The sequence below is a fragment of the Penicillium nucicola genome (genome assembly GCF_028828085.1).
Source record: "Penicillium nucicola strain IBT 29836 chromosome Unknown utg000006l, whole genome shotgun sequence".
NCBI lineage: Eukaryota > Fungi > Ascomycota > Eurotiomycetes > Eurotiales > Aspergillaceae > Penicillium > Penicillium nucicola.
In genome coordinates this window covers 1,152,439-1,180,101 of record NW_026643130.1, presented here as the reverse complement: position 1 = coordinate 1,180,101, position 27,663 = coordinate 1,152,439, and the positions used below count along the sequence as shown (strand labels likewise).

The following is a 27,663-nucleotide window of genomic DNA, read 5'->3' as shown; positions in this document are numbered from 1 at the left end:
TGACCTCCGAAGAAAAAGAATCGGAAAGAACGTGACTCATCCCAGGAACTGCCCCTTTTCTGCTTGATGTGATTGGTCGGCTCGTAACTATACAGGTCAGGTGCAGATTCTCTGTGTCGCGTGTACGGAGGTTTTCACAGTATGCCATACACATCAGATAGCGACAGGCGGGTGTGGATGTACTGTATGGCTTTGATTCCTATCTATAGATCTATACTAAATGACACGTATTTGAACCAATGCCCGAGTCATATTGAGGACTGTGTATACCGTACTGTCCCAAAGTGGCTCAGCCGTCATAGGTCCATCGAGAGGATTCTCCGGAGAAGATCGGCCCCCAGGCCCACTGTGAAACTCCCATCTCAATGATTATTTCTCTCCCCTCGTTCCTTTCTCAGCCTTTCGTTTTCTCATCCTTCTATCGAATAATTTAATTTTGTACCTAGCGCGTTCATTGGCGACCAGCTGTCGTCAAATGAACCTGCACTCTCACTATCTTTTCGAGTGCGAGGTATGATCATTTTTTCCTAGTCGATTCAACCGCCTCATCTAACACTTTTCCAGCATTGCCTCTTTGCTCTGAAGAGGTCACCCGTCAGATAAATGGTTTTCAAACCATTCACCCACCTCGCGCGCCAGAGTTTCACCAAAGCCTTCACCCATGGCTATGCTCAATCAGTAGTCGCCGCGTCGCAGTCCTACGCGTCGACCGCGCCTTTTAACCCGCTCGCCGTCCAGCCCGCTGCCAAGTTCTCCCGCACAACCCAACTACAGAATGCCTTCTCCAACGCATCCAGTTCCTCGGGGGCCGGCGCAAAGGCCAGCCAGGGCGGTTCCAGCCAGGGCGATCTCGGTTTAGCCGCTTACTATGCTGCCTGGCAGCAAGCCCAGCAGACCGGCGATGACAGCGATTGGACGCAGTTCGAGTTCAAGCGCCGTATTGGCTGGGAGCCGTCAGAGGAGACGGATAATGTACCTGAGAACCGGGCGGCATCGCCCGAGACAGTTCCGCATCCGACTAAGGCGGCCGTGAACGATGATGTTAGTGCTCAGGTGGAGGAGGCGGTTGCTCGTGAGATTCAGATCCAGGAGGAGCAGGCTAGAGCGGAGGAGGCGGCGGAGGGATCTGCGATCGGCGAGTCCGATGTCTCCGATGCGGTCATGGAGGCCAACCAGGTGGCCTCGGAGCGCATCGTGGAACTGGCTGCTTCGAAGCAGTATGCGGAGATTCCTGCGGCGTTTGAGACTCTGCTTCATGATGGCCTCACTCCGACTGTCGAGGCTTATAATGCCTTGCTGGTCGCTGCGATTCGTCTTCACCCCGATGCTGCTCAAGCTATCCCCAAAGCTTTGGATGTCTACTCGGACATGCTTCGTCGTAGGGTAATTCCCGATGAAGAGACGTATGAGACTCTGGTTCAGCTCTTGGTCACTCGGGCTCACGATATCATCAAGGCCAAGGAGGCTTTGGAGAGTGAGCGTGTGCGATTTGGTGGTATGGAGGAGCCTGGCAAGTTCATGCTTCAGTCTAGTGAGATGGAGCGCGATATCCTTGTTGAGGATACCTCTCTGTCGATTGCTGTCAAGCTCTTCGATACTGCCATTGCTCGTCACAGCCGTCTCGTGTTCCCACTGGACATGTATCGTCACCTGATCATTGCTTGTGCCAAGGAAGGAAAGGTGGAGGATATGATCCGCATTTATGCGCACATGGAATCGCAGAAGATGACTCCCCATGCCACCATTTTCCCATCAATGATCACTGCCTTTGCTTCTGTTGGCGATCTCCGCAGCGCCGTCGAATGCTACAACGAGTACCGCGGTCTCGCTGTTTCCGACGACAACGGAATCTTCAGCATCGTTCAGCGTCAGGACGGCCAAGTTTATGCTGCTTTGATTCGTGCTTACCTGTCCAACGGAAAGGAAGAAGGTGCTATGCAGTTCTTCGATCGAATTCGCTCCTCGTTCGACGAGGTCACTGAAGGTCGCCAGGACCGCTGGTCTGCAGTGGAAACCGTCATTGTCGAAGATGCACTTGTGCAACACTTGATGAACTCGGGCAACCATAGTAAGGCTTTGGAACAGGCTAAGGCTCAATTGCATGATGCCTCTCGGAATCAGGCCATCTCTCGGATCTGCATAGCTGCCGCCGATGCAGGTGATCTCCCCACCGCATCTGAGGCATATGATTCTCTCCCCACTGCACCCGACGTACGACAGAACCCGGCTGTCTCGCTGTTGGCGCTTCACGTTCGTCGGGGTAATGTGTCGTCAGCCCGTTCCTTGTGGATCATGTTGAACACAGTGGGTCAGGCAACCCCGGATCTGGTCCAGCCGACCGCTATGTATGCTGTCGCTCTGCTCAAGAGTGGAAATTTTGAAGAAGGCCTCCACCAAGCCCGTAATATGTTCACGCGTATTCGGAACGCGTCCTCCACACACGTCGTCCGTGAACAGATTACCGAGTCCCTTCACCTCTTTGGCCGTGTTCTCATGCAGTCGGCCGCTGTTCTTTCTCCTCAAACTTCCATGACTCTGTTATGGTCCATGCTGGAAAACGGCGGTCTGATCTCTCCTCTTGCTGAGCACGCTGTTGCTAACCTGGGTCCCATTGGTATTTCCCAGCTCAAGCCTGCTGACCTGACTCTTGCTTTGCAAGTGCAGGCCAACATGCTGGCTAGCAACAGTGCTATGCTCTTTGACGTTGCCCACCCCGTTCGCTTCGCACACATGCTCGATGTCGCTCTGTCTGCTGGTCTCCCGATGGACATCAACACCACTGGCTTGGTTGACCAGGCTGTGGCAAAGCTTTTCGTCAGTCGTCCCGATGTTGTCAAGAGGTGGCAGGACTACCTGGAGGCTAGCTCACATGCCTCTGCCGCTTCTCCCAAGATATTCTCCGACCGCCAGAGCCCCGTTTCTATGGCTGAAACCTCGATCACAACCCCGTCTGCCAACGCCGAAGCCTTTGATCCCTATGCGCATGCAACTGACTTCCGTGGCTCTGCCATCATCGCCGAGGAGCTCGAGAAGACCAGCGGACGTGCCGAGACCCACCTCAACGAGGCCTTGACACGTCTCAAGAACATGCGCCGCATCGGTCGTCACCCTCGCTACATCACTTACGCGAAGTTGATCACCGCAGCGGCCAAGTCTGGTCGTATGACTCTGGCACACGAGATTCACAGCATGGCCCGCAGCGACGTCCCCCTCGACATGAGCTTTAGTGTTGTCAAATACGGTTGGGTTTCCATCCTTGATTCCATGGTGGCCGCTTGCCTCACCCTCGGTGACCGCCAGCTGGCTGCACAGTACCACCAGGAGCTTCTCACATTGGGTTCTGCGCCTTCCGCCAACACCTTCGGTCTGTACATCACCACCCTGAAGGAGTCCACCAAGACTTTCGACGAAGCCACCGAAGCTCTCAAGATCTTCCACCGCGCAGTCGCCGAAGGCGTCGAGCCCACCTCCTTCCTGTACAACGCACTGATCGGCAAGCTCGGCAAAGCCCGTCGCATCGACGACTGCCTCGCCTACTTCGCTGAGATGCGCGCCAACAACGTGCGTCCCACCAGTGTTACCTACGGCACAATCGTCAACGCCCTCTGTCGCGTCAGCGACGAGCGCTTCGCGGAAGAGATGTTTGAGGAAATGGAATCCATGCCAAATTACAAGCCCCGGCCCGCTCCTTACAACTCCATGATCCAATACTTCCTCAACACCAAGCGTGACCTCAGCAAAGTCCTCGCCTACTACGAGCGCATGCAAGCCCGCCACATCCAGCCCACCATGCACACTTACAAGCTCCTTATCGACGCACATGCTTCCCTGGAACCAATCAACATGGCCGCCGCCGAAGAAGTCCTTGAGCACATGAAGGCAGCCGGCCAACACCCCGACGCCGTGCACTACGCCTCCCTCGTTCACGCCAAGGGCTGTGTCCTGCACGATCTAGCCGGTGCCCGCAAGGTCTTCGACACGGTCATGTCCAACCCCCGCGTCCGACCCCAGCCATGTCTCTACCAGGCTCTCTTTGAGTCAATGGTGGCGAACAACCGCGTCGCCGATACCGAAGAGGTCGTTCAGAATATGACCCAGCGCAAGATCGAGATGACGGCTTATATTGCCAACACTCTCATCCACGGCTGGGCTGCTGAGGGAAACGTTACCAAGGCAAAGGCCATCTACGATATCATTGGCATTCAAAAGCGCGAGCCTAGCACGTACGAGGCTATGACTCGGGCCTTTTTGAGCGTCGATGACCGTGCCAGTGCTGCTGCTATCGTCCAGGAGATGATGTCGCGTGGATACCCGTCTGCTGTTGCTGGCAAGATCGTTGATCTTGTCGGTGTCTCTTCTTCTCTTTGAGTGTACCCACACTTGACCTCACCCTCTTCCTCTACCTCTACCTCTACCTCATACATTTAATTTGTTCTTTGGTTGCGACCCTACGTTTCTCTGCCAGGGCTGGATCCCGTGTGTGGAACATTTCCGGTTCGGCGTCTGAGGGCGGCTGTGGGATATCAATATGGATATGGAATACCTGATCTGCTTCTTATTTTTGGGGGTTACTCTGTTCTCTTGTTGATCTGGCATCCAGCGTGAACTGGCGTTTTCTCTGGCGTTCAAAAAGGCTTGCATGGATGCACTGTATACCAATTTTGTTTTCTTGGTTTTTGTTCATAGACACCTCTCAACTCTCCTACGTCTTAGACGCAGAAATATGAAAAAAAGTGAATGAGTTAATATTCCCACTGTAAAGCGAGTCAGTAGAACAACTTTGGTTAACTTTAGTAACCTCAAACCTAATCGGATGGCATGACGTCTCGGGCATCTCCGATCGAGAACTTCCCTTATAGTCCCATTTCTCCCACTTCTCCTTCCACACATGAGCTAGAGCTTCATCTTTCCTGTTAGTTCTGTTAATGACACTTTCTGTGTCGCCATCAGCTCGCTTGGCTTTTGACTCATCCCTCCGTTTCCGAGTCTTTCCCCGCCAACCCCGCCAACTTGGCCTTCACTTTCGCTATTCCTCAACTGCTAGCCAGCCCAACCAACTCAGTCAGCAAGCAAGAATGGCCCACGAAAGTCAGGATACTCATCGGCCGAAGAAGCTTATCTGTATGTGTACCACTACCAGCACCAACAGAGCTCATACATGCCATTCTCCATCCAAGCCACACCCCGCCAATCCAACCAACCCCAATACAATCAGCTAACAAGCCCCTCAGTCGCACCAGGCGACATAGCCCCGACCCCAGATCTCAAAGCCAGCACAATTCAGTCCCAAGACCAAGCCACCCCCGACGCCCGCAGCGAAACTTCCACCCCAACCTCAACAACAGAAACCCAAATCCTCTCACACCCATCGCGAGCCCACCAATTCACAACAAACCCACCTCTCACAATTTCCCAAGTCCACAACACAAACCCCCTACACCAATTCCACACCTGGTTCCGCGATCCCCGACTCCCAGCATCCTCCGCACCGGAAACATGCACCCTGGCCACAGCCTCGATGCCCTCCGGCCGCGTCAGCGCCAGAGTAGTCTACCTGAAAGAGCTGGACGAGCGCGGCTGGGTGGTGTACAGTAACTGGGGAAGTCGCGAGGGCAAAGGAGGACAAGTCTTCGGCGCTGGAACCGGCGACAACACTGATATCCTCCCCGCAATGCCAGAGCCAGACTCAATCCACGAAGAATTCGGAGTAGGCAACAAATGGGGCGCGCTCACGTTCTGCTGGTCAAATGTCGAACGCCAAGTTCGCATTGAAGGACTCCTCGAACCGCTGTCCCGCGAAGAAAGCGAATTATACTGGCGCACCCGCGAGCGGGGAAGTCAAATTGGCGGCTGGGCAAGCTGGCAGAGTCGTGTTCTGTGGGATGCTGAGCCGGAGATGTTGGCTGAGCGTCAGCGGAGGAAGAGTGTTGCGACTTTGCAGGAGGGTGGGGCGGATGAAATTCCGCATGATATCGAGCAGACGGATATTGAAGATGGGAGATCTTTGCTGGAGGCAAGGGTTAAGGAGATGGAGGCTAAGTTTGAGGGTGTCAAGGATATTCCCTTGCCGCCTTTCTGGGGAGGTGTCCGGCTTGTCCCTGAGTCTGTGGAGTTCTGGCAGGGAAGACGAAGCCGTTTGCATGATCGGTTTAGATATGTTAGAATCGGGGGTGAACTGGGGAGGGGAGCTAGTTGGAGGGTTCAAAGACTTTCTCCTTAGTTTCTGCACTCCTCTGCAGAAGGAGTAATGATTATTAGAAAGTTAGAGAAAGAAGCGTCGAGTATCTCCAGTGGGCTCTCTCATACATCCATATCGGTCTTATCATCTTATCAATTCCTTATCAGCCTTGGCACTAATGCCCCAACGTCACCCGATCTCCTCACGCCTCGAAATCCCTATACACGAACGCCCTCCAACAAGAAACGCGTCGAACTATCTGACCCAGCCCAGCGCAAAAGACACAATGTCTTCTTCACCAACACCAACACCCAAATCCTCCACGTCCCCATGGATCATCCTAGCCATAACGAGCGGAACGTTCGCCGCGCTGAATGGCGTTTTCGCCAAATTGTACGTTATCCTACACCGTCATACGGACACACCTACATACCCTGGAAGATCGAGATCGGTGCCCAACCCCGCGATTACGTCGTGGATCTAGATCTGGATCAGGATCTAGATCTGAGCCTGGATCGGGATCTTTAACCTTCCGGCGCTGTGTTACCCAACCCCCTGGGACTGGAACCGACAACCCTGGAACACACGCCCAGCTGACCTTCACCTGGGAGTACTGGATAGCGCTGACAGAATAATACAGAACAACAGATAACCACACCACATCATTCGCAACTGCCATCGCACACCTCCTCGGAATGGAGTCTTCGCCTTTCATTGAGATGATTGTTCGCGGTGTAAGTTAATGCTATGCATACGTATCGTTTCGTATCTATATCAAGATATAAGCAAACTTCCACTCTTCTCTGACCCACGCCCTAACCACTCCACATTCAAATCCCATCACATTACATCACATCACATCAATTCAATTCAATTCAACCCAGAAACTAACCACCTGTCTTGGTATTCGACAGGCTTGTCTTGGACTAAACGTCGTCTGCAATATCATCATGTGGGCCCTCTTCACGCGAGCCCTAACGGCCGGTCCATCAACGACGAAGGTGTCCATCACCAATACGGCAAGTAATTTCCTTGCGACGGCGTTGCTTGGCATGATTGTCTTTAGTGAGGCTGTTGGGGGGCTTTGGTGGGTTGGGGCTGGGATGATGGGGGCTGGGTGTATTCTTGTTGGTATGAGGGAGGGGGCTTGATTTCTTGTTTGGGGATGATCTATATGGTTGGATTAGACTGGATAAGATCTGGAATAGTAATAGGTCATTAGAGTAAATAATCATTGAGAATTTTAGTTGATGCGTGGTTTTTCAAGGAATCTCTGTTTTGGGTAGGGTTTTGAGTGGGCTTGATGTTAGGTGTTTGGTGAAGAGGATGGATGTTTTTATTTTTTTTTATTTGGGAAATTGTCTTTGATTTGTATCAGGTTTTGTTCTAGGATGTCGACTTCGGTCATGCAGCCTCTCATGTAGACACAAGAATGGGATGGGTTGATTTCGTGGGCTTCGTTTGGTGTATAAATGCCAAGTTGTGTGTGTATGATACGTTAGAATTGATAGAAAATGAAGTCTTCATGATAGAATGTGAATTGCAATATGTTTCCGATAGGTTTAATGCCTGGAAGATGATACTCAATGCAAAGAGGTTATTGTTTTTAGCAGGGGAAACATGTTAATTGTATTGTTTACTTTTCCAATAATAACAATTCCTCTACGCACACTCGTTGTTTACATCTTGGAAGACCATAACAGTTATCCTTCTCAGTTTCCCATCTCCCTTGTTTACATCTGTTGTCTACAAAGTCTACAAGCCCTCGTTGCCTCGAGTCCAAGGCAGTCCACGCTGTCATGGGTCCTCCTCCAAGCCCTGGTGCCCTCGCCGGCGCCTGTAAGATCTTGCCTTCCTCCAAGCGACCCATTGGTCAACGAAACAAGCTCAAACGTAGCTTTCCTCTCATCGTTCCAATCACCATCTCACCAACCAAAGACACGCCTACCAGTCCCATTCCAGACTATTTCCAACTCGACAATCTCCCCGACGAGATGCTGGAAGAAGTCTCAAAGTGTCTCTCTGTCCCCGAACTCAAGTTTCTCCGTCTAACCAGCCGCCATATGTACAGAGTCAGTCTTAGGGCATATGCACGCAATGCTTTCGGCGCCATCTCGACGGACTTCAGTGAAGACTCTCTGGCTCGCATCCTTTCCATTCTCAAAGACGATCTCTTTCGTCCTCAGATCCGCGAAATCACAGTTCGGTGGTCCGAGGTTGACCGTACTGGGGACAAGGCTGTTATCGAGGCCTTCTACGACGCTTTTACTCGCTTTGAGAACTGTAAGATGTCAGCAGCCTGCCGCTTCTTCCTCCTTCTCCGATCTCATTATTGATGAAAATCTGTGGCAGCTCTGTTACTATTTTGCCTCACATGGCCTTTTATTTTGGTCTTGACTTTGTGTATGGACGTCTCCTAAAGGTCTCCTAGGAAGACAAAATCGGGCTTGACAAACTACGATTATGGAGGATTGGAAATTGTGTATGTCGTTCTGGAAAATCTTGTGGCTATGAAACAATATCATTAATAAACCCTCTGTCTTCTATCTCAAAAATATCTTCACTGTAAGAAATGAGCAGGGGCCTTCTCGAAAACACCAATGGCCTGCTCCAACCTCTTCTCATACTCCTCCATCTCAAGACTATCCTGATCATTCTCCAAATCTTCATCACCGTCCCCTTCCAGTTCCCCTTCAGGCCCAAGCCCAACCTCAACCGTTCTCCCCTCACCTCCCCGCGCCGTATGAACCGACATAACATCCCGATAAAGGCCCATGGAAACAGGCAGCTTCACTCCATCAACACCCCCAGCTCCCATCTTCAAGAACCGAGCATCCAGCAATCGAAACTGCGCCGCCCATACATGAGGCTCGGCAACTTCCATCGCCATCTCCCAAGATGTACCCTCCCCAAGCTTGACAGAACCACCCACCGGAACTCCAGAAAGAGCGCCGACAAGAGCGGACGATATCCCCGCTGAGATTTTCGACGATCGATCCTTGGAAACAATCGTCCGCGCGCCTTCCAGCACATACATCCCTGTCATCAACCAGACCTTCGGGCGTCTGGCGAACTTGAAATTGAGCACGTAGGCGCTACTTGCAGCCGAGAGCCAGAGTTTGAGCTTTTGTTGTGCTTGAATATTGCTGAGCACTTGTTCTGTGAGGAAGGCTTCCGGACTGGGTATTTTGTCAATCTATGCTTCGGCCATAGGGAGTGTCAGGGGTGGGTTGCGTCTTACTCCTTCAAAATAACCCTGGTTCCCTTTTCGGCAATGACAATTCGTTCCAGTTCTCTTTTCCAGGCTAGATTCAGATTCACGATATCGCCTGCGTCGACCCCTATACCTGGTGAGAGACGAGAAGTTCCATGGAACTTTACGTTTGTTATCTCCGTGCTATGGGTGTGGTGGTGTAAAGCTTCATCACTGACGTTTTCTATTAAACTAGGAACATAATTGTATGTTATCGGTATAGGGCACTAACCTTAGCATTTCGTGCGTGTAATGGCGCGCTATCAATGGCTGCCAGTATTTCTCCAGAATGAGGGAGCCTAGCGTTAGGGCGTCGGGCTTCTCGCCGACTCCATATAGGTAGAACGAATCATCGGCCATTGTGATGTGAGTTTATCAGGTAGATTCAGCTACAACGATCGAGTCTCAGGCTACTCACACATATTTCGATATATCAGAGGGGTCAAAACTATCGCAATGGCTGCCTGACGAGAGGCTTTAATCCCAATGAGGCAATTCTTGGCGAGAAATAAGCACAGCTAAGCATTTGCCGACTCGAGATCTTTCTTGTTTTGTTTTGTGCTGATTGCGATCCTCTTCTGTGCCTCTATTCACACAGGATGGACTTTGATCACTTCATCACCCTTTGCGGGCGTTCCCTGTTCACGGAGGAATACCGAGGCAATCTAGACAGTGCATGGGAATTACTAGAGCAATCAAAGCCCACTACACATCCTGGCCCCGAGCACGCCGAGTATCTGAGATGCAAATCAATATACTCAATACTAACAGGCAAACTATCAGACGCCTACCAACACCTCAGTCACCTCTATGGTCTCCTCGACCAACTTCCTCCAGAATGGGGTCTCCGCTATACAAACTACACTCTAATAGCCGACTGGACACGCCGCTACCCCCCAGCCCTGCGCTTCTACCACGAGCGCGGTCTTCCCCGCAATTTATGCATGGAAGAAAGCATCCTGGGACAAGCCGAGATTTGGCACAAGTTCATGAACAACTTCACAAAGTACTTACCAACCGGTGCACCGCGAGACCAAGGCCTTTGTCAGATCCTGGGCGCTGTGCAATTCATGGCACCCAATCTCATGAGAGATCTGGCTGCGACATACCACCCGCTTTCGCCTGGTGGGTCACATCATCAGTCTACCGGAGATCCGTACCCGGCTATTGAGGACTTCATGAAAAAGCTCAATGTGGTTAAATACCGAGAGGCTGCAGAAACGCATGGAGCAACTGGCCTTGCGTCGTACCTTTCTCGGCTGGTTGTGGAGTTCCACCTTGCTTGTCAGAGACCGTCTGCATATGTTGAGTTGGATGGATTGTATTCGCGGTATGAAAACCATGCTGATCAGGTTGGAATGGCGAATTGCAGAATGATGAAGGGGGACAATTTGGTCAGTCCTCCTTTTGCGAGTCCTCTTTCCTTGAATATTATCATCGTCGATGCCTCCTCTGCTATAGCGGAGGATACCACTTGGGATTCCCTTGCAGAGGACCTCACTTTTACATACTCATCGGAGGCTCAAGAGTGCTATGCCTCTGCACTCACTGGATTCCAAGAAGCAAACTGTAAACGGGGCCAGGCAGCCGTCCTGCTGAGACAGGGTTGTTGTTTGCACACGGTTACAATTCATCAAAAGAATAAGATAGCGTCTTTGAACACACTTGACGAAGCCGAAGAGAAGCTACAGAGGGCCCTTGAGCTGTTCGGCAAGGACGAGGCAAATTTGCAGCTAGTCAAAGTCCACCAAATCTTGCTTCAGACAAGCAAAGGAAATACGCGCCACTCAAGGAAAATCGCAAGAGACATTGGACAATGGAGTGTCAATGCCAAAAATCAAATATTCGGCCATTACCTCGGGCTACTCATCTCACGCTATGCACGACAAGAATGGTTCCAGTTCTCGCGCATGGACACTGCACTTTCCGCTTGGGAATGTGCATCCGAACTTTTCGATGCTCTTGGCGATACAATACCCAAGTTCCAAACCGTGGTATCGCGCGCCTGGGTGCAAAGCGAAATGTTCAACCAAACAGCAGCGAAGCTTTTCCTCGACGAGGCCCTGGCCATGGTCGATCAAGTCAGCGAGTACTACGAAGCCCGCATCAAACGTGCTCCCAATGATGAGATAGGCAGATTGGATCTGAAATCGCTGCAGACTGCCAAGTTCAGTATGTTGTGGACGTTTAGTCGGAAGGTTAGCAGTATCTATCTTCGGGTAGAGGACTTGCCGGCTTTTGAGAAGTGGCAGAAGAAATTGGCTTATTGGATTCAGTTTGATGATTGTTTTCGGGAATTCAGAGAGAGTCAAGGGGATTATTTGGACCGCCATTCTACGAGGCCGGATGTTTCTTATGTTCCGAGACCTAGAAAGAGCCTGTGGGAAAGGACTATGGCTGATGATGTGGTTCGGGTGAGATATGCTGCTGGTGAGATCTCGTATCGGCGGCTTCTTGAGGAGGGGGATATTGTACAGGCTGAAGAGACACTGCGTTTGTTTGTGAATCAGTCAATGGATTTGGAGCGGCTTTATGCAAGGGATCTCTGGTGCATACTTGCTTGTGAGAGAATTGGGGATTTGGAAAGAGCAAGAATGATTCTGGATGGTATCGACGACAACAATTTGTTCGACGAAAGTCTTGAGGAGTTCAAGCAGGGCATTGCAACCAAGTCGATATTTCCAACTGTTGCAGACAATGCTTTGAGGTTCTGTGTTTATGCTGGAGACTATGAAAGAGGTCGGCGAATGGCCGATCTTATCCTGGAAATTTCTCCGAAGTTCTTTGATGAGTTGAATGAGAATTCCCTGGATAGCGCATTTCGACTCTGCTACTACAGCGCCGTTCTGATGAATACTCTCCGCCCAGAGCGTGCGTTTTCGATACTTCTTCGGGTAAGACAAGCAATTGAGCTTTCCAGGACTCAGATGGCCGATGTCGATGCACGCATTGGGAGTTCCTGGGCTGGATGGACGCGCGAGGTTTTATTCAATCTTGCCGTCCTTTGTCTTCGCTGTAGAAGCGCTGGGGTTCCTGTTGCTGTAATGGCACAGTATGATCACGGGCATCCAGCTGATATCTCGTGGGAGGAGCATGCTCTTCTGTTCACGGAAGGCAGTCGAGCACGCGCTGTGCTTGAATCATTGCAGGGACAGGCGAATCAAGGAAAGCCGGCAGATTCCCGAGCTGGTGCACTTTCTGACGCTATTCACAGGCGAAGAACCCTTAGAGCTTTACTTGCTTTGGAATCTCGAAGTCCAGAGCAGGATGACGAAATATTGCAACTCAAGATGGATATCAAAGATCTCGAAGACGCCGACGAATTGTCCCCTGCGACAATATCCATTGACAGCATGAACTCTCCAGTTCACCCCCAACTCCTCTACCAATGCATCGATGACAATTCTGTGGTCATTGAAGCAACCTTCGGCCCTCGTGGCTCCATTGCCTTTGCACTGACTCGAGAAGGCATTCAACAAGTCCACTACGGCCCAACACGCACAGTCGACATGCGCAGGCCGGTCATGAAAATAATGCAAATAATGAAAGAAATGACTGGATATCAAAGCGAAGAAGAACAAGCGCGAAAGAAAGACCTCGGCCTTCTCTCCCATACAATATCCGCCGAACTCCTCGACCCATTCACCCAAACAATAAACACGAAAAACCACATCATCTTCTCCATCTCCGACCCCCTAACAGCATTCCCTTTCTCAACCCTCCAATACAAAGCCAAACCTCTTATCCACCACGCAGCCATCTCCCAAACCCCAAGCCTAACAGTCCTCTACCACCTCACTAACCGCAAACCCCAACAAACAAGCAGACCAACAGTCTCAGTATTCGCCAAATCCCCAACAGAAGACTCTGCAAGCTCAACACGCGCCAACAACGAATCAAATCTGCACATGGCGGGCATAGAAGCCATAACCATAGCCCGAACCTTCCAAACCTGGCCAATCGAAGCCTCAGCCCTAACGCGCAACTCCTTCCGCCAACAAATCGAAGGCGACTCTCCAATCCTACACATAGGCACGCACGGCGATCTAGACCACCGCAACCCCCTCCTCTCCTCTATATCCCTAGCCCACGGCCAAGATTTCCGCGTACTGGATATGTCAGCAGTGCGAAGTAACGTCAGTCTCCTCGTCTTCGCCGCATGCCTAAGCGGTCTCGGCAAAGCAAGTATCGGAAGCGAGGTCCTCGGTTTCTCGCACGTCGTCCTGAGCACTGGTTGTCAGGCTTATATCGGGACATTATGGAAAGTGAGCGATTTTGGATCCATGATGGTGATGACTATCTTCTATCGACTTCTGAAGAAGAACACGGCTCTTTCTGTTGCGGAAATTATGCGCAAAGCGCAGCTGGAGGTATTGGGTCTTGATGCTGAGAAAGCTGGTGTGCTTTTAGATGGGATTGTGGGGGATTGGACTGCGGCTGATATGCAAGGACGGGTTCCTGCGGAGTTTGTGCCTGATGCGGAGTTTTTGTTGTTGACTTTGAAGATGATTTTGGATCAGCTGGATTGGTCGAGTCCGTTTTATTGGGCGCCGTTTACATTAATGGGCCATGGGGATTTCTGCTTTGGGTAGAGCTCGTTGTAGGTATGAAGTTTGCTGCAGGGGATAGGTAACATTATGTAGTGAACGCCTTTCTATCAAAATACAGTATAAGCACAGGTCCTCCATTTTCGGATATCATATCATCGGTCGGTCTTCTCTGTCTTCTAACTCGACTATGGCGTCATCATCGGCACCGTCCAAGATGCCTGATGGCTCGGACTGTCGTGGTGGATTCCGATCACGCAGCCGAACCGGCCGGCGAGACACTCTGCCAGATACAAAGCTAGCAACGGTCTGGATTAGTCGCCATAGACGCTCGTCCAGTGTTTCGGGTGCAGGGGCGTTCAGGTGCCCGCCCAATCCGGAGTTTTCGGACGAACTCGTGGCTGCGAGGGTATGTTCTTCGGCTTCGACCTTGAATTGATATTTCAAACAGTCTTTTACAGTGACGAGACCGGTCAGACGACCACGGTGTTCGACGAGAATGACTCGTGGTCCCATCTTTTTGAAGATCTCCATGACAGTCTCGAGGGGATGGCGCGGGTGCACGGTCAACGGGGTGTGGTCGACATACCGCGAGAAGTCGACAAATGCGGCCCCTGCACTGCGCTGGATTGCATCGAATGTGTCTGAACGTGCGTGGTGAGGTACAGAGGCCCTTCGTGCAACGGCGGCTTCGGCTGCTTCCTTTGTGAATACGCAGCGGGCATTTGGAGCTACCATGCCATGGCTGCGGGCACGGTCGATGGCATATCGAAGCTCTGTGCGTCCGATATACCCAACAAGGGTTTTGCTGGTGCGGTCTTCCACGACAGGGAAGCCTTGGAACTTGTTGTCGTTGAGAAGATGTTCTGCTTCACGCACTGGGAAGTCTGATTCCGGCAGTGAGAGCGGGTCTGTGGTCATGGCGTGGGAGACAGGCACGTTGAACACATGGTCTTCTTTGTTGTCTAGGAAGGGGAATCCATTGAACCAGATCATTCTGTCGGCAATACCTCCGCTGCCGAATCTATCACCGACGGCTTTGGTTACTCCTACCACGATCTGCAAGAGGTTAGCTGTTTGCCATGGCAGACGGTATCGAATATACATACCATAGTAGGCAGGATATAAGTCAGCGCACCAGTCAACTCGAACATTATGACCGTAACGGAGATGGTAAGATGCATAATCCCACTGAGGGCTGCACCTGCGCCCAGGAACGCGTATGTTCCCGGTGTGATGCAAGGTACGTCCGGCTCGCACGAGGCGAAGAATGCAGATTTCGGAAATGATTCATGTAGTGCTTGCACCATGATTCCCACCATGCGGCCAAACGATGCTCCGACGGCCATTGAAGGGACGAAAATACCAGCTGGCACTTTGCATCCATAGGAAATAATCACCAACCCTGTGCGAAGAACGGTTGCAATGGCTAGAGACAAGACCATCGACCATCGGTTTTTGGCTCTGCTTACAAGTCAGTGTCTTGTTTTCTTGATACATGGGAGGCATTCATACTCGCAAAGTCCATCATAGTCGTGGGCACCCTCACATTCACGGAACAAAATCTCCATCATCTCGGTCATGTTAATCTTGAGGAATGTGTTGGGATAGCACAGTACTGCGGTTAGTCCGGCAAGAACCACTGATTCGGTGATAGGCCATTGGGAAAGATATTTCTTGCGGAATGCAGCAACCCGAAGGTTCCATTTCATAACGAATGCACCATAAAGTCCACCGAAGACCCCCAGGCCAACGAAGAAGATCAGTTCAAAGAAATGCCAGGTTCGATCATAGGTCACTTGGAACATGACCAACTGACCCGTTCGGAATGGGTTAACAGCCTGAGAAATCAGCAAGGATCAACCATAAGGAAGTTGAATACGTACCGCCAGAACACTAGTGGCTACCAAAGCACAGAAGTAACTCCGCCAAAGAGTCTTAAGGGGGAAGTAATTGGCCATTTCCTGTTGAAGTCAGCATCATCCCATAAATCTTGTTTGATTGAACAAACCTCCAGGGAGAAGAGCACGCCTCCAATCGGACTTCCAAAAGCAACAGCCACACCAGCTGCAGCTGAGGCAGTTAAGATTTCTCGTGTCTTCGAGGCATTTTGTTTGTATTTACCAAAGAAGCGCGATATCACGTTTCCTGTACACACAGCAAAATGTACACTGGGCCCTTCCTTTCCTACAGAAAGTCCTGATGCAATGGCTAACGGTAGGGCAATTGACTTAATCAGTAGAGTCCAAGCACCGAGGAACCCCTTCATGACAAAGCCAGCAATGATGCATTTGATCTCCGAAATACCAGATCCTGCTGCATACGGTGCAAATGACTTGACCAGGACTGCGGCAATAGATGAAAGCATTAACTATATCAGGATTAGTTCATGGACCAATGACTGGGGATTGCGATAGGTCTTACGGCGCCAAAAATATATATGACATAGTTGAACAGCCAGAATGAAGTCCAATGCTTCCATTCAGGGCAACCTATAACAGTCAGCATCATTGTCTCAGTCTTCAAGAAGCTCGGGGGACATGCCATTCTCTGCGCCCCAGCAGCAAAACTGCTCGTTCAAATAAAATGCAGTAGTGCAATGACCCAATTTGATATCGGAGAGCCATTCGGTGATAATATTGAGCACAGCTGAATTCAATCCAATGGCCATACCAACGAGCGTAACAACAAGCCAGGCCTGACCTGCGTCGTATGATTCATAAACTTTCCGCCTCCAGCCAAGGATGCCTTCCTGATCCCAGAACCTGGTCCCGCTGCGCCGCTTAGCACGCCGCCGCGATTGTTCATAGACGGCATCTTGGACCCAGTCTATAGTGGTAAAGTCTTCATATCGCTTGATCTCACTGATCTCTTCTGTGATCGCGGGGGCCTGGGGTTCGGGAGCGGGTTCGGGGCCGATAGGAGAGGCAGCGGAGCGGGCTGAAGGCCTGCGCGAACTGCGGCGCTCTGAGTTGGCTGAAACCGACCGGGAACCGGTCGAAGAAGGGCGCATTGAGGTCATGACATCGATTGAGGGAATAGGATCAGCATAGTCGATTTGGACTCTGGAGGCTGTGAGCTGTCCGCGGTGCGCTTCGCCGTGAGAAGACGGACTTCCAGGCTTGAATAAATCCTCGCGCCAGACTTAATGTCTTCTTAGACTCTATTCAAGCTGGTGAGATACTGGGTAACTCGGGAGAGGAACGGAGCTGTGGATGTAGATGAGGTGACAAAGCCAAGTCGCCAAGTATCGATAACTCAGATAACGCGGCCACGCGTTTAGCTCTTTCTTTACTCCACGCTGGCGCCCTTGTACTTCTTCGACGGGTTAAGACGCTGAAACTGCTGGCGCATACTTTGATCTTGACTTGATTTGCCATTTTACATCGCCACCATGCCTCCGAAGCCTGTGGGAGATCCGGATGAGATCACCGGACAAAGCGCGCTCCCCAGTACGTGTTGAACTACAGCTGCTTCGACAACTTGCCTAACATATATCGATAGTCTCACGGATCAAGAAGATCATCCAGCTAGACGAGGATATCGTACAATGCTCAAACAATGCGACTTTTGTCATTGCCAGGGCTACCGTGCGCCACACCCTTACAAATTACACCGGGCATCGACTAATACAATTATAGGAGATGTTCATTCAACACTTGGCTGAGCAAGGATACAACGTGGTCAAGTCGGAACGAAAACCCCGCAAAACCGTTCAATACAAAGATCTTGGTGGGTGACTCTTGCTGTTGCTGTTACTGTTGCTGTGACCGACAAGATGAAGATGCTAATGAATGAGCAATAGCCGCGGCGGTATCACACACCGACAATCTCGAGTTCCTATCCGACGTGATTCCCAAGACTACAACGTACAGACAATTCAAGGAGAAGAAGGCCAAGGATGCGGCTGGTCAGAGTGCCATGGAGAAGGGCCAACGTACCCTTAACGGTGCTGATGCTGCTCCCACTTCGGCAAATGGCATGGACACAGAGAACGCTACTCCTCAAGGAGAAGAGTCGAAGACATTGTCTCCCTCGGTTCCTCGGCCAATGGTCCCTGTCAGCGCGCTGATTGCGGACCGGACAGTTGAGCCCAAGTCGAGCCATGACCACGATGTGGAGATGAGAGACTAAATGCTCCATGTCCTCCGTATCTCTTTCTCTGTTTATGATTTGCATTGGAGTTTGTCGGTTTGGGGTTTTGTGGTCGCATTGGGTCGGTTCGTAGATATTGACAACGGGTAATCCCTAGAAGTCAGCCTACCAAAAATGAAAGTAATTAGCAAAATTAGCAGTTCCAGTAGTCAGTATCGACTAAGTAAACAACAAATAGCATAGAACTCAACTAACATACTGTAATTATATTGTTCAAATGGTAGGGAGCGAACGGGAACCGACCAGCCAATGAGCGGCCCCGTGATTCCGATCGCTAGCGAAAGCTCTGGCTCCAACTTCAACTTCCGACTTCATCCACCCTCTATCCCTCCACGTCCCTCCACACTCGCGGCTCAATTCCCCCCGTGGTCAATTGCCCTCAACATGTCGCTCTCCTCCGCTTCCAGCACTCTGCTGCGCACCGTCGCCCGCCAGCAGGTGCCCACCACCCGCGCCGCCGTCACCTCCTGCCAGCGGAGGGGAGTTGCCGATGCGAAGTCATCCTTCGAGTCTCCCTTCGCCAGCGCTAACGAGCGTGGCTCGACCCTGAAGATCCCCAACTTCAGCAAGTACAAGTCCAACAGCTCGCCTCGCTCCAACCAGGTCTTCTCCTACTTCATGGCCGGCTCCCTCGGTCTGGCCACCGCCGTCGGTGCCAAGGCTACTGTCCAGGGTAGGTGTTTTCTTTCTTCGATTCGAGAACAGATGGAATGGGAATCCTGTTAGGAATGAATTGAAAACGAGATTTCAAGTATCTCGTGTGGTCGGAAACCGGGCGTCCCTGTGCAACAATAACTGACGCGATATTTTTCTCCAGACTTCCTGGTCAACATGTCCGCCTCCGCCGATGTCCTGGCCCAGGCCAAGGTCGAGATCGCTCTCGGTTCCATCCCTGAGGGCAAGAACGTATGTGTTTATATCCATTCCATCCGGTAACTTCCAGTGGCCCAAATCCTTATCTAACACTCTCCCAACAGGTCATCATCAAGTGGCGTGGCAAGCCCGTCTTCATCCGTCACCGCACCCAGGGCGAGATCGATGAGGCCCGTGAGGGCAAGTGGGAGTCTCTCCGTGACCCCCAGCCCGATGAAGACCGTGTCCAGCGCCCCGAGTGGCTCGTCATGCTCGGTAAGTTCACGGCAGTATCGGAGGCGATCGAACCGATTCATTCCCTAAATTATATTCTAACTCTCTTCAGGTGTCTGCACCCACTTGGGTTGTGTCCCCATTGGTGAGGCTGGCGACTTCGGCGGCTGGTTCTGCCCCTGCCACGGTTCCCACTACGACATCTCCGGCCGTATTCGCAAGGGTCCCGCTCCTCTGAACTTGGAGGTCCCTGCCTACAACTTCCCCGAGGATGAGGTTCTCGTTATCGGTTAAGCGACCCTTTTTTCAATACACCCCCGAATTTGATTGTCGCCCCCGAAGCGGCTTGTCTCATTAGAATGTGTGGATGAGATAAAAGATGGAAAGGGATGATGTGTCTCCTTTCTATCTGTGTATGTGCTTGTGCGTTTTGGTTATTTCCCTTTTTTTTAGACAGAGCGGCCGTGTGTCTTGTCAAGATTAAGAGACCTGTGTTTTAATATGGACAAAAAAATGAGCCTCTTCTTCCTTTTTGTTTCATGCTGCTCCGGGCTCTTGTCCCTGCAAGTGCGCGCTCCGCCTTCCTCACGCGTGAGGTTAGATGCTCGGGCTGAGATTTTGTCCTGGCAGTGCAGAGGATGTCCGCGGTCTCCTTGAGTACATACTTATGTTCTATATTAGTGTATCGTCTAGTCATGTTATTTCCTATGTTATCTTGATTTCAGGGATATAATGTAGAAGCATAAGCAAGTATCAGGAATAACTAGAAGTTAAATAGATGCCCTAAGGTGAGATCATTCAATGTTTTGCTATATACTCAACTCGCCAGACGCTGCAATAGTAGTACACTAGACTCAATTCTATCCAAGCGAGTCTATTCTTTTCGATCAACTGTACAAATATACCCACCCCAATCAACAAGGCAGGTCATCAAGCCTCTAGCACCAACATGTGCTCGGCCACTCATATTCAAATATATCACCAATCACCAATTACCCAGATCTGAAAATGGCAAAGAGGAAACCCATCACAGCCGCTCCAGCCGCAGCACTCTGAAGCGCGACTGTCGTAACATCACGCTGGGAGACGGCTACGCTGCGTTCGCTGAAGAATTCATGGAAGGCGGTCTTCCAGTACTCGACGGAGGTGGGTGGGTGAGAGATACCCAACAAGCGAGACTGGAGTGATAGGGCAGCATCCGCACCCGCATCAGACACTGCTTCATCCGTTGAAGGTGCAGCAGTAGCATTAGCAGCCTCAACAGCAACAGGAAGACTCTCCTTCACAGCCACGGGAGCATCCTCGATAGGAATCGAGGGTTCCGTATCAGAGGTAGCATCAACAATCTCAGACGAGAAAGCAGATGGAATGGCCGAAAGCGCACCGGCAGTCTCAGCCAGGAACGCGCGGTTAAGCTCCTTCTCCTTCTCAAGCGCCTCGACAACCTTATCCTCGAAGCCCTTGACAAGTCTCTTTCTACGCCATGGCTCAACAAGGATCTGGAAGACCAGGAACAGCAGCACGTTGACACCCATCAGACCCCACGTGCCCCATGTCGACATGCGGCGGATCTTGTCGGACCAGACTTGTTCTTCGTGGTAGCGGGAGAGAATGCTCTTGCTTAACTGCGCGGCTGCTTCTTCGGCTTCGCGCTCTGCGGCTGAGAGCGCGTGCGACGTTTCTGTTTCTGCTACTTCGTTTGTGTGGTCGTTGCGGTAGAGGAGGGTGAAGCGTTCCAGGTCGGTGGGGGACCAGGCATGTTTGCGTTGTAGGAGCTCGTTCACTTCGCGTTGCGAGGTTGAGCGACGGTTTATGGCTGAGGCGTAGTCTTCTTTTGCTTGTTTGACGTGGGATCTGGCTGCGCGGAGGCGGCTTTCTGTTTTTGTTGGTTAGTTCCTGGGGTGGCGTTGGGACGGAGACTGGGTTGGGTGCGTACCTTGGAACTGGATGTCGTTCTTTAGAGCTTCGATGCTGGAGTAGCCGGTTAGGTCGTTGAGTCTTTGGCCTGCCACGAAGACGTTTGATTGCAGATTATCCATCATTGTGCTGAATTGCTTGGACATTTGTGACCGTCGGCTTTCCAGGTACGAGGGAAGACCTCCGCTCTTTGCCTCGGCCTCGGTGGCATCTTGCTCCTGCTGTGTGACTTTCTCTTGTTCCACTTCCGTCTCCTTTGGGTTTATCTGCTCTGCAGACAGCTCGGGCTCTGTGTGAGGGGGAGCAGCATGAGAACTCCCCACCTCAACACCCGGGATCGGGACCGGGTCGCGAGAACCAAGCTCTTGCTCTCTCTCCCTGATCACCTTTTCAGCCTCACTGGGAAACTTGTCCTTGTCGTCGAATGCAGCATATGTCTCGGGCTGTCGGCGGAATTGACATGGTACGCAGGCGGAGAAGCTCCGCGGAGTCGGTCTGGTGATGGAAAAGGTTGGGGTAGCCGGGCGGAAATGTGCTCGCACCGGAGAGGATCCTTTGAAGTGCAGTTGGATGCTGGACCGGAGTGAATGCTTCAGCAGTGTTGGCATGGACTGCATGGCCGGTGTATGGCCACTGGCTCGTGGTGAGGGGAATGGTTGTAACGCAGAGAGAGGCCGGGAGAAGATCTCGGGTTGGCCTCGGATAGCTTATCAGATTGGAGCCGATTGCAGCACCCTGGCATACATTGTACGGTGTTTAACAGTAGAGACACTTTTGAAGCTATATCAGCTAGTTAAATATCTTGTGTGCTAGATTTCATCGGTTGACAAAATATTTTTGTTGAGTACCTCGTTTGTACACTACCACTTGGTCTGTCCGTGGCATGCAATTATATATATTCGCCATGCATCACGAAGAACATCATCGAGAACCAGCAATTGAGAACTCTATACCGGGAAACAATTGGCACTTGCAGGCTCATAATAAAGATCCTTATATACGGATTACCTTGAGAGTAGAATCGCGATTTGGAAACAAGAATTTAGATCCATCCAAAGCTCCAGCTAAAACAACAAGGACAAATAGCTACTAGGAAATCTGGGAGAAAAGAGTGAAGAAAAATACAATTATTGGCAAAAAGTGACCAGTCAGAAAACATAATCAGAATTACATAGAACATTGCTTCGTCAAAATCATGATGCAGTTCTCAGGAGAGGTTCAAGATCCAAGGAAAGAAGGCAAGGGAAGCACGCGGTACCTAGAATAGAGGATATAACCGTAGCAGAACACGACAAAGACCAAATGACATGCGAGGAGAGTCCTCGCAAATGCAGCATTGTCTTGTCTCAACACCAGCCACCTCTATTCATCATTCTGCACCTTGTTGTCGCCCTTGACAGCCTCAGCATACGTCGGCGGAGCCTGCGAGCTGCTACCCCCTTGCTCACTACCTTCGTGCTGTCCGGATGACTTATTCGCCGAGTTTGACTGAGCAGACGCCTGCTGCTCATTGGCGACAGTACCATATGACCGCGGGGCGGGGTGCTGGTGTGGCTGGTGTGAGACATAGTAATAGGTGACATTTCCATTCTCGAGGTCCCGGCGCTGACTTGCGCCACCAGGGATGGGCTCGTAGCTTGCCTCGTCAGGGTCTTGTTCTGGGTATTTGACGATGATGTACCACGCATGGATGAGGCCGGGGAGGTAGCCCAGGAGACAGAGGGCTATATTGATGATTGAGTCGGCAGTACAGATACCTGCCTTGACCCATACTGTTGAGACAGTTCTTGATCAGCACTGGCAAGGCTAGATGTGGTGGGTGGGTAGGTGGGTGTAGTCTGGGCACAATAGAGGCAGATGCAACTGCGACTTACCTGCAATGGGCGGAAAGAAGACGGCGAGAACCGCCAGGAAAATATCAGAGCTGCACATGGCTGTAATCTGGGTGAGTATCAAAAATAGTAATCGACGTCGACGTCTATGACTTCTGCGATGAGTTGCAGTGGCAGCCTGCTCCCGATCAGATGATGTCAAGTCATGTGACACAACCACGTCCTTGCCCACCGTGATGTTTTGAAGGTTTGCACTGTTTCCTCAGGCAAGGACATATCAATCACCTTTTGACTACCATCAATTATCGAAATGCGACTCATCCAATACTGGACCGTAAAAGCGGGGTGCCTCCAACTTTCTTTACAAGCGCGGTAAGTATCCAGTACAAGCTACTGTTCCCGTTCCCCTCCCACGAACAGGTACCAGGTACCTATCTGCCCCTCGCATGTCTCCATGATAGCTCACACAATGTGAAAAATCCATTCTGTGCATCATGCAAGGCCGGAAAAATAAGCAGGTAACGTTTTAGTACACGGTCATCTGTTGAAATTTGCGAGCCGGGCAGTGATATAGCGATCGTCTCTCGGAGCCGCTAACGTCGCCTAGCGAGGCTGGGAGAGGAGTAGTGTACGAGAACTCGGTAATAGTGTACAGCAAACAGCACGGAAACCCCCTATCTACAGTAGATGCTAGTTATTGGATCATTAAACATATTGAAAGGAAATCGCAAAATTGGTGGGAAAAGAAAGATGGCGTGTACAGTAAGTAAGAAAGAAAAGAGTAGGTAAACAAACCGAGACCTCCCCCCCCCCTTTTTAGCTTGTAAGATGAGCTGTAACATCCAGGATAACTTACTGTGCATATGTAAAAATAACCCCAGAACCCATTGTTTCATAATTCCCTTTTTTCCCAGCAGTTCGTCTCCCTTTACCCACTGAGCCCAGGCCACTTCCATTTTGGTTAGGCAATCTCATCTCTTCTTCTTCTCCTCCAGTCTTCACTTTGGATTTGGGCTCTGTTGACCATTCTTTCTGGGTCCGTATCGGCCCAAGTCACTCGTTTATTTTCTTTTGCCTATTTTCACTTCTTTCCCCCCAAGCTTGAGGCAGTAACGGTGGCCTGGGGTCGACCAGTCTCGTTTCTTTTTCCCGTGCCAGTGGTCCCGAACTGAACATTTCCGATCGCAATTGACACATTCCACGGCATATCGACTTGGGTGGCTTCTTCTATATCAGGGCGACGACTTCGAGGTTCGCGCCCGACATGTCAGACTCTTGTATCTCCCTCTCGGGGTCAAGCGCCTGTCCTGCCTGGGGCAGCTCGTCCATTTCTACTAATTCTAGCCTATACGGGAGCTTGTGAGTCAAAACGCGCCAGAAAACTCGAAATTTTCCGCTGACAAGCAAAAAGTCCATTTCTCAAAGGCGTGTCGAATCTGACCGAGTTCGATGATTCATTAAAAGACTATGTTAAGGGGTCATACGTTTCATTAAAGTGTGTTGACCATCATTAAGGTACTTCAACCAGGAAATGCTGACTGGCGCACAGATACGACGAGTTATTAGGCTGTAATGGCCTCAACACCAGCGCATCAAATGACTACTATGCTCAATACACTACTAGTGTGATGTGCAGCAGTGTCATCCAAAGCTCCATATCCGACTGTAAACTATCAACCGATGATGCGCTCCCAATTTGTGTCGACACATGTGCGCTTTGGGCGCGAAGTGAGGAGGAGACTATGGTGAATACCGATCTATGCACCAGCACCGACAAGGATTATACGAGCCAGATCTACTCCGACTTGATTATCTGCGAACAACCATACAAAGCCCTTTCCGGAAGCTGCATCGAAGGAGCCAAGAACGAGCCAGACAACTGCGGATTTGCGTCGAACACCATTGGACTTTGCACCTACTGCGCGAGTGGTACCGATACTTGCTGCAAGTCATCCAATGCCACGAGCCGCTGTGATGGAGTGACGATCCCTACTACGACTCTTCCACCTCTCACTTCGTCTTCCGCTGCGGCCGCCAGTGGTCACCATGGATTATCTGGTGGTGCAATTGCTGGAATTGTGATCGGTTCGATTGCAGGAGCAGCCATTCTCGCCGCTTTAATCGCCTTCCTTTGCATTTTCATGCGCCGCCGCCGCAGGAACAACTCGAACGAAGGTGGACTGAACCAACCGAACCCGCAACGCAAGGGATTATCCCCATCCATGCAGCAGGCCGAGAGCCCAACCGCCTATAATATGATTCCAGGGGGCCGTGTCACACGCATGTCTGCCTTGCGTGAAATGCCCAGCTCGTCTTCGCCTGCATATTCGCGGACTTCGCCAGCCATGTACAGCGGTGCCAAGTACAGTGATACGAGTTCAGAGGGCATGGGTGCCAGTCCTGGCGCCATGTCTAAGAAAATCCCCCCTGTCACTGGCAAGCGTCTTGGTTCACTCTCGAGCGGCTCTGCTCTGGGCGGACTAGATAGCGACAGCTCGCCTCGCTCCGGTACCAATACCACTTATCAGTACTCTTCGCCAGAAGGAGTGACCAGCGGTCAGTCTGAGCAGCTGTCATACTTCCGCGACTACTACTCGCAAGATGACATCCATGCTGGAGACAAGGTTGCTGTTCTCTGGGCATACTCCCCCAGAGCCGGCGACGAGTTTGAACTCGACCGCGGCGAGATCCTCAAGGTAATTGGTATCTGGGACGACGGCTGGGCGACAGGAGTGCGTCTTCCTGAGCGAGCTGAAGACCACGACATCAGCCACCGGGAGCAACGGGATAGCGGAGTCTCAAACGGCTCCCACCTGCCTTCGCGCTCGTCACCCACGCCGTCAGGCGAGATCAAGGCCTTCCCCTTGGTCTGTATCTGTCTCCCTCAGCACTGGCGAAAGATCATCGATGGGGGCCAGGAAGATGATGAAATCTGAGCGCGGTTCTCGGTTACCATCAAAATTACGTCTTTCACGACAGCGTGCTGATTCTTTTCTATCCTTCCAGCCTCGCAAGTTGGTGTTGGGTTTGATGCGTTTTTCCTCTCAGGCTGGCCACCTCTGATCTCAATGCTTTTCTACTCGTATTCGATATACCCCCCTTTATGACGGTCTCGTCCCTTTTATTTCCTTTGGTTTCCTTTCCTTTCCTTTTCTTCCCCTCTGGGGAACCGGTCGCTGGCGTATCGGACTTGGTGATAACACCTCACTTGGTCTCTTTTATGTACCCGTGCCCTTTGCCAATTCTATGTATACCGCCCGAGGATATCATATACACTTAATGTACATAATTAGACCAATTTACAATCCCAGGGTTTTTTTATATCCCCACAACTCCCCACATCTGCTCAGTTCTTAGCCGGACCGTGACTTCGATTCGCAATTACTTTACTAATCCTTGCCCCTCATTTCGCCATACCATTTATAATACTTATAACGTTGACTCTCTCTCTCTCTCTCTCTACTCTCATTTTGCTCTCTACTATTCACACCAGAACTCCATCATGCCCACCCCCAAGATCATCCTCTACACAAACCGCGGCTGCCCATGGGCCCACCGCGCCCACATCGCCCTGAAGGAATCAGGACTAGACTACGAGGAAGTCACCATCGACCTGACAAAGCCCCGTGAACCATGGTATCTGGATGTGAACCCTGTAAGTACCAGCTGCCAACAGCACACCTACACTATAACAACCCAAGTTCAACCAACTAACAACCAACGCCATATCTAGCGCGGCCTTGTCCCAAGTCTGTCCTACAACAACCAAATCATAACCGAAAGCGGCATTGTAGCCCAATTTCTCGCAGATGCTCACCCCTCCCACCTCCTGCCACCCTCGGGACCGGCCGAGAATTCCCTTTACCGTGCTCGCGCGGCCTTCTTCATTGATGCCTTCTTTAGCAAAGTCAACCCATATCTCTTTGCTAGTTTGAAGGCTGCCAATGAGGACGAGAGGGATGCGGCTGCGACAGCTTTGGCTGAGGCTGCTGTGAAGGAAATTGAGCCTTTGCTTGAGGACGGCAAGGGACCTTTCTTTGGTGGAAGTGAGAAATTGACTATTGTTGAGGTATGTTTTTGCCTGTTTCAGTGGACATATAGTATCTATGGATGTGATGTAAAGATGGAGATTTCATTGGCTAACCGTTGGCTTTGCTATTGATAGGTTCAATCGGGCTCTTTCCTACTTCGCATTCTTGGCTTTGCAAAGCCTGAACATGGTCTTGTTAGTGCCAAGTTGCCTGCTTTGTTGGAGCGCGCGCCGCGCTTTAAGCGGTGGGCTGAGGCTACTATTGCTCATGAGAGTGTTAACTTCATTTGGGATGAGAAGGCTGTTGCTGATAAGATGCGGGCTAAGTTTGCTCCGAAATAAATAAATATATACTGTAGATGGATTGAAAGTGAACACGAATATGACTATATACTATCTTGGCTGCAGTTATGTGCATGAATTACCGGTGGGCCGGGAATTGTAAAAATAGACAGCGTCCCATGGTTGAGTGACTGGGGACTTTTTTTGAGTGTACGTCAGTGGCATATTTGATGGTGTGAACACTTTGCCCTTGACATAGCGTGCATGTATATGTATACCGTATGTCATGCAGATACTTGTGTGATTTGGTCGGGACTTCCTCCAAGTGGATATTTTTCAGATCAGAAACATATGTAGTGTTTGTAGATACCGGTCCAATGGCA

The 27,663-nt window shown here is 51.0% G+C and overlaps 12 protein-coding genes across 12 annotated transcripts; 8 read left to right on the top strand and 4 right to left on the bottom strand.

Annotated features, from left to right (window-relative positions):
- Nucleotides 1–603: 603 nt before the first annotated feature.
- On the top strand, nucleotides 604–4,368 carry N7511_006456 (pentatricopeptide repeat protein; the record flags this gene model as incomplete). Its single annotated transcript, XM_057128833.1, has 1 exon — nucleotides 604–4,368. The coding sequence occupies one exon, from the start codon at nucleotides 604–606 to the stop codon at nucleotides 4,366–4,368; it is 3,765 nt and encodes a 1,254-aa protein (XP_056983389.1).
- Nucleotides 4,369–4,925: 557 nt separating this feature from the next.
- N7511_006455 (pyridoxamine-phosphate oxidase PDX3) lies at nucleotides 4,926–7,329 on the top strand (the record flags this gene model as incomplete). The annotated part of the gene is made up of 5 exons (XM_057128832.1): nucleotides 4,926–5,121; nucleotides 5,232–6,199; nucleotides 6,447–6,571; nucleotides 6,819–6,912; nucleotides 7,093–7,329. 5 exons carry the CDS (start codon nucleotides 4,926–4,928, stop codon nucleotides 7,327–7,329), a joined length of 1,620 nt encoding a protein of 539 aa, XP_056983388.1.
- A 648-nt stretch (nucleotides 7,330–7,977) lies between these two features.
- On the top strand, nucleotides 7,978–8,514 carry N7511_006454 (F-box protein; the record flags this gene model as incomplete). The annotated part of the gene is made up of 1 exon (XM_057128831.1): nucleotides 7,978–8,514. One exon carries the CDS (start codon nucleotides 7,978–7,980, stop codon nucleotides 8,512–8,514), a length of 537 nt encoding a protein of 178 aa, XP_056983387.1.
- Nucleotides 8,515–8,738: 224 nt separating this feature from the next.
- On the bottom strand, nucleotides 8,739–9,791 carry N7511_006453 (uncharacterized protein; the record flags this gene model as incomplete). The annotated part of the gene is made up of 3 exons (XM_057128830.1): nucleotides 8,739–9,357; nucleotides 9,420–9,623; nucleotides 9,664–9,791. The coding sequence occupies 3 exons, from the start codon at nucleotides 9,789–9,791 to the stop codon at nucleotides 8,739–8,741; spliced, it is 951 nt and encodes a 316-aa protein (XP_056983386.1).
- Nucleotides 9,792–10,030: 239 nt separating this feature from the next.
- Nucleotides 10,031–14,023, top strand: N7511_006452 (CHAT domain-containing protein; the record flags this gene model as incomplete). The annotated part of the gene is made up of 1 exon (XM_057128829.1): nucleotides 10,031–14,023. One exon carries the CDS (start codon nucleotides 10,031–10,033, stop codon nucleotides 14,021–14,023), a length of 3,993 nt encoding a protein of 1,330 aa, XP_056983385.1.
- Nucleotides 14,024–14,128: 105 nt separating this feature from the next.
- N7511_006451 (chloride channel protein) lies at nucleotides 14,129–17,000 on the bottom strand (the record flags this gene model as incomplete). The annotated part of the gene is made up of 7 exons (XM_057128828.1): nucleotides 14,129–15,037; nucleotides 15,088–15,442; nucleotides 15,494–15,819; nucleotides 15,865–15,942; nucleotides 15,990–16,349; nucleotides 16,403–16,470; nucleotides 16,583–17,000. 7 exons carry the CDS (start codon nucleotides 16,998–17,000, stop codon nucleotides 14,129–14,131), a joined length of 2,514 nt encoding a protein of 837 aa, XP_056983384.1.
- Nucleotides 17,001–17,372: 372 nt separating this feature from the next.
- On the top strand, nucleotides 17,373–18,112 carry N7511_006450 (histone-fold domain-containing protein; the record flags this gene model as incomplete). The annotated part of the gene is made up of 4 exons (XM_057128827.1): nucleotides 17,373–17,430; nucleotides 17,483–17,568; nucleotides 17,620–17,710; nucleotides 17,784–18,112. 4 exons carry the CDS (start codon nucleotides 17,373–17,375, stop codon nucleotides 18,110–18,112), a joined length of 564 nt encoding a protein of 187 aa, XP_056983383.1.
- A 270-nt stretch (nucleotides 18,113–18,382) lies between these two features.
- Nucleotides 18,383–19,513, top strand: rip1 (ubiquinol--cytochrome-c reductase catalytic subunit RIP1; the record flags this gene model as incomplete). The annotated part of the gene is made up of 4 exons (XM_057128826.1): nucleotides 18,383–18,806; nucleotides 18,951–19,039; nucleotides 19,111–19,261; nucleotides 19,332–19,513. 4 exons carry the CDS (start codon nucleotides 18,383–18,385, stop codon nucleotides 19,511–19,513), a joined length of 846 nt encoding a protein of 281 aa, XP_056983382.1.
- A 698-nt stretch (nucleotides 19,514–20,211) lies between these two features.
- she9 (putative mitochondrion biogenesis protein (She9)) lies at nucleotides 20,212–21,753 on the bottom strand (the record flags this gene model as incomplete). Its single annotated transcript, XM_057128825.1, has 2 exons — nucleotides 20,212–21,095; nucleotides 21,156–21,753. 2 exons carry the CDS (start codon nucleotides 21,751–21,753, stop codon nucleotides 20,212–20,214), a joined length of 1,482 nt encoding a protein of 493 aa, XP_056983381.1.
- Nucleotides 21,754–22,498: 745 nt separating this feature from the next.
- On the bottom strand, nucleotides 22,499–23,068 carry N7511_006447 (putative stress response RCI peptide; the record flags this gene model as incomplete). Its single annotated transcript, XM_057128824.1, has 2 exons — nucleotides 22,499–22,908; nucleotides 23,011–23,068. 2 exons carry the CDS (start codon nucleotides 23,066–23,068, stop codon nucleotides 22,499–22,501), a joined length of 468 nt encoding a protein of 155 aa, XP_056983380.1.
- A 1,164-nt stretch (nucleotides 23,069–24,232) lies between these two features.
- Nucleotides 24,233–25,904, top strand: N7511_006446 (SH3 domain protein; the record flags this gene model as incomplete). The annotated part of the gene is made up of 3 exons (XM_057128823.1): nucleotides 24,233–24,327; nucleotides 24,380–24,463; nucleotides 24,518–25,904. 3 exons carry the CDS (start codon nucleotides 24,233–24,235, stop codon nucleotides 25,902–25,904), a joined length of 1,566 nt encoding a protein of 521 aa, XP_056983379.1.
- Nucleotides 25,905–26,470: 566 nt separating this feature from the next.
- Nucleotides 26,471–27,340, top strand: N7511_006445 (glutathione S-transferase family protein; the record flags this gene model as incomplete). Its single annotated transcript, XM_057128822.1, has 3 exons — nucleotides 26,471–26,623; nucleotides 26,702–27,037; nucleotides 27,134–27,340. The coding sequence occupies 3 exons, from the start codon at nucleotides 26,471–26,473 to the stop codon at nucleotides 27,338–27,340; spliced, it is 696 nt and encodes a 231-aa protein (XP_056983378.1).
- Between the last annotated feature and the right edge of the window lie 323 nt (nucleotides 27,341–27,663).